We start from the raw sequence: 7104 nt of genomic DNA on the forward strand, positions 1-7104 counted from the left end.
TCGGGTTTGTTTTCAGCACTAGAAGAATGGGATCTTTATTTTGACATCTGAATCCACATACAAACTGACATTTCTTCACAAACATTTCTAACCCAGCCATTGCCACAAAAACATGTTTAACAATCAAACATCAATGTTTAGCTCAGTTAAAATGACACAACAGACACATTTACACAGAACAGTCGTGTCAAAGTGTACCACAGGCATCACATCATAGCAAGGCAGTTATATTTTTCAAAGAAAGTGCTGCATCCAGATCTATTTTGTCCATTTGTTTCAAGTAACACCCTAGAACTATGAGCTGTGAAGTGAAGCCCTCCTTATTATTGATAAATAGTCATGTGGTCACAGTCTATCCTTTTAGTAATGCTTCACAACTATAACTGCAGGTCAGTAGTAGTAGTTGCATTAGTTGCAACTCTTCAAGCATTACAATCACATTGTTTGCAAATGGAAACCATTTTTATTCAGCTACTAAAATGGTCATCTTGTCACTGGTATCCTTCGTTGGTTTTGCGTCTTTTTCTCGCACGCAGCGCCTCAAAAAACTCCTGTACAGCTTCCACTGTGACTGTCTGATGGAGAAAGGAGGAATGGTTTGTATTTGAGGTTTGGAGAACACCCACACAAGTCCAACAATCACGTGTTTAAAGGACTAAATTGAAAATGTGTCACGTAAATGAGTAAATCCTGAGGATCAAATAGCTGGTCTTATATATCTCTCCTAACATTGCAGACTATGCTTGTAATTAATCATCCATTTCTCACCTTCCCTTCAGCAACACACTGGTCTAAAAATTCCGTGATCGAAGTTGTCAACTCGTTGAAACCTGAGGAGAGGACACATTAATTAGTCCCAATCAATCACCTCTCTCATAAATTTAATTAAACAGCACACATCCTCCTGCTGCTCACCGTAAATGACCTCTAGCTGCTGCGTACGGTTCATCCAGCTTGTCAGTACCATCAACGGGTGCTGCCCAAATGGCTCGTCCAGGCCTCTGTTCTCGTAGGCCAGAATGGTATCAGACTGATCCATTAGAAACTGCACATTTGCAGCCACATAGGCCCTCTGAAACACACGAAACATCTATTATTGAAGCAAACATTTTACATGAACCAGAATCCCCCGTGTCGCCAACACCTGCTGGATATTTCACTTTACCAAAAATAATAACCTTCGAGAAAGTATTCATGGTCTACCTTGCAGTCTGTGCAGGTGCAGAGTTTTGAGCGCCAACTGTAAGGCCAGAACACCCCTCCCTGTTTTGCCCGTTCCAGCCCCTGAACCTGCAGCTCCTTCAGCCTGCAGGTTACAGTCTCGGTCGTAGCAGGGTTGTTTGTCATTTCCTCATGGCTTCGTTTGAAAGGGGAAATCCTATTGGCGGCATCCTAAAGAAACAAAAACCAGAAAACAAGGTGACGATAACACCTAGACTAAGTTAAATATCTCCACAAAGAGTACTGCAGACTCATCTGGGGAAGCCAAGAGGCAGCTGACATGATGAGATGATTGGGCGATGAAAATCACCAGTTTACAGTAAGCTGTCCTGTGAAGCCTGGCCAAAGCTGTCTACAGAGCAGGGGAAGCAGTGGCTCACGGGTCATTTCTCCACTAATTACCCAGAAGAGGGGAAATGCATGTTAACCAGAGCCAGAGCCTGCTCTACAACTGCTCATTGCACTCTAGCACCATCGTGTGGCAGAGAAAACCCCAGATGAACTGAAATGAAAAATTCTGTGGAACAGGCCAGAGTTACAAAGCAAGAATGGTAGTATTATATACAGCTAACGTAAATGCAACACATAACTGGAGAAATCAATTTTTCTTTCAAAAGCAGGATAATTTAAAGGATTTTAGGAGGAATGCTAGTCGTTCATTAAAAGCTGCAATAAGACGTTTGTTTTTCTAAATTAACCATGGACACAGTTTTAAGAAAACCATGAATAGAAGAGAAACAAGGAGCCCAATATTTGTATTTCTTCCAATTCCGGGCACTTCTTTCTATGGGTGGCTAGTTTAGTATCTTAACATGATACCATATTTAAGAGTTATAAGTACTTAACTTGTTTCTCAACATACTAACATACTGCAATTGGGACCATGAAAAAAAGTGTAGTTGACTTGGTAATCTATGATAAAGTAGTGCTAGAAATCTAAACTACTGTATTTATATTTGGAGTGTTAAATTACCAAAGCATAATACTTAATAACACTATAATAACACTTTAACTCTCCTGTCACACAACTGTCATATGTTTTACGATGACCAGAGCACTCCACAGCCATAAACAGTACAGATGTGTGCATTTGTTTTGTCGTTTGTTCCCTCTGTATCTATGTGAACTGAAAAGGCAAACCCTTCATGCAAATATAGACCTCTGTAACCGATTCCCACCTCCTGCTTTGTGTGCCGAGCACTAGTTGATGGCTCCTCCTCCACACTTTTTCTGGATACAACCTCTTCCTCCTTTTCTGACCCTCCCTCGACATCGACATCCACCTCCTCCTCAGGATGGTCAACATCGGCTACGGGAAGAGCTGAAGGGCAGAGACAAAAGGGAAATAAGTATTTACTGTCTGTTAGATGTTTGCCTTGAGAAGCATCTGTGTGCAACTGGTTACCTGCAAAGTGGGCAGCATACGTCCACAAGAAAGGTGCCTTGTTCATGCAGGCCTCACACACCATCTCCTGCAGCTCCTCCGGGTCCACTAAAGTGCAGCCCAGGTGCTGTCAATGACAAATACAGTCACTGCAAAATGAGGTGGACTTGTTTAGATTAGAATAAAGAAGTAGTAAGATGACATCTGCTTACCCTGGTATGAAACCAGTCCTCACATACGACACACTGAATCATCTCATCGTTATCCTGTCAGGGGAATTTAAAATGGTACCTTTTTAATGTAGTGACAAAATAGAAATAAAAAGTACATTTTATCTGAATTTTTATAGACAGCATGAGATCTGAGATATAAAAACAAAAGGAAAACCTGATCGTCTGTGTCTGGATAGGGCCGGTCACATGTGCAGTAACAGCCATTAAAGTTGTGGTTGTAATGATTTGTAACGTTTTGCACATCTTTGGTCTGCAAAACAAAAAAAAGATGCAATATATATATATATATTTAAATTAAAAGATATAAAAAATGATAAACAGCAGACAATAGGGAGGTATAGATTTTTTATGAAGCAGATCTAACTTAAAAGTGGGGGACTCACAGGAATTAGTTGACACTGGAATTCTCCAAATTTGCCATTTCCACAATCACAACGAAAATTCCTGAATCACAAAGATAAGATGGTGTGCAAGTTATTTCCAAAGTGTACTAATCAGTTGAACATGATTAGAACAAACAAATCGCCTACCTTTTTGTGTACAGTTCAAATATATCATGACCATCATGGCATTTGTTAGCACAGGCCAGGCAGACTCCTGCAGGCTCTGCAGCAGCGGGAGTGCAGGTGTTACAGGCAAACACAGCCTGTCTCTTCACATAGCCCTGGAACAATAAACACAGGAGGTAAACACACGTAGAGGACGCCTTTGTAAATGAGAGTTTTCCTTAGATTGGAGTTGTAGCAGCGGTGGTGAAGTGGAACAACGTTTAAGTTGTATGTATTGTATATGTGTTGTATGTGACGGACACAGACACAATAAGCACTGAATAAAAATACGCATACTGCAGAACTTGTCTAGTATGGCCAAAGTGAAAGTGAACAGGGCTCTGGATGCAGGAAGTCTTACCCGGGAATAAGAGCAGTTCTCTGGGTCGCTTCCAGCCAGCACGCACAAAGCCTTCTCCAGCTCCTCCTCGTTAAATATATCGTCTCTGTCTACGTCTCTGTCTGTGTTTGCTGCCATTCTGCTGAAATAAACACGAGGAGGACACAATGACACAGACAAACACCGCTCTACAAAGCTCGGCCGTGTTGACAAACGACTGTTCCGGGCGGGAGTTTAGACCTGAGCACGTGGAGGAAATGACGTGACTCTTAAGAAGCTTTGTGCGCGCGCGCGTGTGTGTTTTCTATTTACATAAAAACCAAAGAGGTCATTTTGAACCTGACAACCGTAAGTTTTCCTTCAATCAAATAGTTGTTCGCAGAATAAAGTAAGAAAGAAGTCAATTTAGTTAATTGACTGGCTGCGTTATCATATGGGGGGTGGGGGGTTTGCTTGTGTCCCAAATATTTCGACAGACACTGGCTATTTTGCTCGTTAAAAGTAAGCATAGAAACAAAAATCATTCTTTACAGAATGAACCTTCATAAAGCAGAGTTAAGTTAAATGTTTGTGTAAAGGTTACCTGTGTTGGAGGAGAAGCACTTCAGAAGTCGGGAGAGGAGTTTGAAATCTAAAGTAACTAGTGCCTGGTGCTTCTTGTGTATTTTCGAAACATTAACATTTGTTTTCTTTTGTGTGTTTATTTTAGAAAAGCCATGGAGAGATCTCCACAACATAACTTCGATGTCTTTTGAATCCCGCTTAATACTAATATGGAGCACCACAGGGAGCAATCAGGGCAAAGAGGACAGCATACATATCAATATTAGAATAACACAGGGTAGATTAGATTATGCTATGATTATTAAATATAAGATACACTAAATACAATATATATTATTTATTAATGTAAAAATATAATATAGATAATAGGCAATTGAAATAATAATAAAAAAACCCTATGATATTATCTATTATATATATTTATGTCTGTTATGTAAATGTATTTATAATACTACTGTTCTCCCACACAAAAAGCGGTTGTAGCTTGTTTCACTACTTTTCCCATAGATGGCGCCAATGTGCTTCTCGTCAATGTTTCCCTGTTAGGACGGTGAGGACTCGCCGCCAGGTGAAATGAACCAGTCTGCTTTCTTCACTCATGTTGCAACAGACCTACAAAAAAAGATCAATTTAAACTGCAGTGGCATTTTTACTAAAATAACAGTCAGTTAGTCTAATGGTCTACGCCTGCCTAAAAGTGTATTAAATATTTCTTTATTGCACGAGTGGAATTTCATTGAACTTCTGTGACAACATCCGATTATCAGGATTAATGTCAAATTAACACAACCAAATCAGACTCAGTTGATTAAATAGGCCGGTATACAAACTGCGGTCAAGCCAGCCGTCATTCATCCATCCATGCATCCAGCCTCGGAAGTCCTCGAAGCTGTTTATTTTAATTAGTAAGAACAACTCATTGTATTGATCCGTGATTCCATTTGCCACAAACAGCCATTATTAGTTTTTATTGCAATTGGTAAATGCAGTGTGCTTCAGTATTATTTGACACGATTTAACAGTAATAGGCTGTTAATACACTATGTGAAAGACTTCTCACCAGCTTTCAGGCCCTCAGTAGGACATTAACATGAGCGCCGTCTGCTGGAGCGCTCATAAGCTCCGTTTAAAAAAGCCTTTTTAAAATCCGAGTAATATGTTTTAGACAACCTGTTAATTTTATACCAAAAACTCCTGTTATGATGTGAATTTGCCGTAATAATTGCGACTAACTACGTTATGCTTATAGCTAATAAATTATAGCTTCATCACTGTTCCCTTATTTATTTTCTTTGGGTTAGGATTTTTTTTAAATGAACATTTCTGGAGTCTATTGTTTCTGCTAAAATGACTGCGGGATACCAGTGGCCTATGCTTGTGTTGTTTTCAGAATAAAAAGCCTGCTGGAGCCAGTAGTTAATGTTTACACAACACTAAAGACTGTGAGCTTTCACAACCTCCACAGAAACAAGTTATTTTTGAATGTGTGCTCGTACTTCAATCGTACATAATAACTTTTCGTACAAGATAATTATGTGTGCGAACATTGATAATAACCTAATTTCTTGGTAATCTTTTTTTAATGTTGTTTTGTGCCCCCAGGGACTATATCTACCGTAAATTCCGTACTATTGAGCGCATCTGGATATAAGCCGCACCGGCTAAAAATAAGTAAATAAATGTATTTGTACATATATAAGCCGCACTTGATTATAAGCCGCAGGTGTCCACGCTATAACTAGAGCTATTTACACAGACGTAGGCTACCGGTAACATCCGCAAATACTGTAGCGTCCGTACGGACGTTAAAGGACGACGAGAGCGTTCAAATAATAACTTTTACTTAACCCGATCACTGTCGGCCGTGACCACGCCGTTTACAGCAGAGAGCAACACATAACTTGCCGTAACAATCCAACTCTCTCTCCCAGCGTTCTCTCATACAGCCACTCAACACGTTCTCGCTGGTGCATTCACTGACTCTCCACATAATCGGAATTATGAACACATTATCAACTACAGACTTTACAACATGAACCGTTACAATACGAAGCCTAGCCGACGGTGTCTGTAACACGGCTGATGAAAAAGATGACCGTAATATATTTCACAAGAAAAAGTCCATCCATTCACTGCCTCAGAATGACTTCATTACTCACTTCCTCAGTCTCTGTTGTCGCTGTCAGTGTCATCTTAACGTGCAGCAGCTCTGTTAGCTTCTTTGACAGCCAGGTCGATCGCCTTTAACTTGAAAGCTACATCATATGTATTTCTCCGTGTGTTTTCCATCATGAGGGTGCGTGCATGAAGCGCAAAATGACTGATATTAAGATCCGACGTGACGAAGTCAAATGTTTTTGCGGCAGAAGCTCATTGTCCCCCATAAAAAATCCATGCATTAGCCGCACCGGAGTAGAAGCCGCAGTGCTCGAAGTGTGAGAAAAAAGTAGCGGCTTATAGTCCGGAATTTACGGTAATCTTATGACGAATACATTGTTGTAGGCTACTCAGTATGATCAGCAAAACCTGCTGATAAAAATGACCTATAACCAACACTCTCTTTAAAGAGTAGGCTACAAATCAGCTTCCAGAGCTGCAGAGTTGCGTATTTTGTTGTATTTTATTCATCTTGACATTTATTATTACCCTTTGAATTAAACAACGACCATATTGTTTGTGTTTGTTTTTGTGTATTTGTTATTGCAAAACGAATATTTAGCTTCTGGTGTTAAAACAAGACAGTTCTTCATAAATTATAAAGTTAACACAAAATGTAACAAACCACCATATTACAGAGAAATAAAATCTGTTTGT

At 39.9% G+C, this 7104-nt stretch overlaps 1 protein-coding gene across 2 annotated transcripts; it reads right to left on the bottom strand.

The window, feature by feature from the left end:
* Nucleotides 1-5: 5 nt before the first annotated feature.
* On the bottom strand, nucleotides 6-4353 carry LOC306840751 (putative E3 ubiquitin-protein ligase UBR7). Of its 2 annotated transcripts, none has more exons than XM_079370235.1 (12): nucleotides 4310-4353; nucleotides 3748-3865; nucleotides 3369-3502; nucleotides 3222-3282; nucleotides 2993-3088; nucleotides 2818-2871; nucleotides 2627-2732; nucleotides 2400-2542; nucleotides 1204-1392; nucleotides 916-1072; nucleotides 769-830; nucleotides 6-575 (listed from the first exon to the last, which is right to left on the bottom strand). In XM_079370235.1, exons 2-12 carry the CDS (start codon nucleotides 3862-3864, stop codon nucleotides 492-494), a joined length of 1203 nt encoding a protein of 400 aa, XP_079226361.1. In that variant the 5' UTR covers nucleotide 3865; nucleotides 4310-4353; the 3' UTR covers nucleotides 6-491. The 2 variants fall into 2 exon arrangements, with proteins under 2 accessions (XP_079226361.1, XP_079226360.1); XM_079370234.1 differs by having other exon boundaries at nucleotides 3748-3868; nucleotides 4310-4352.
* Between the last annotated feature and the right edge of the window lie 2751 nt (nucleotides 4354-7104).

This window comes from Symphodus melops, assembly GCF_947650265.1.
Source record: "Symphodus melops genome assembly, chromosome: 19".
NCBI lineage: Eukaryota > Metazoa > Chordata > Actinopteri > Labriformes > Labridae > Symphodus > Symphodus melops.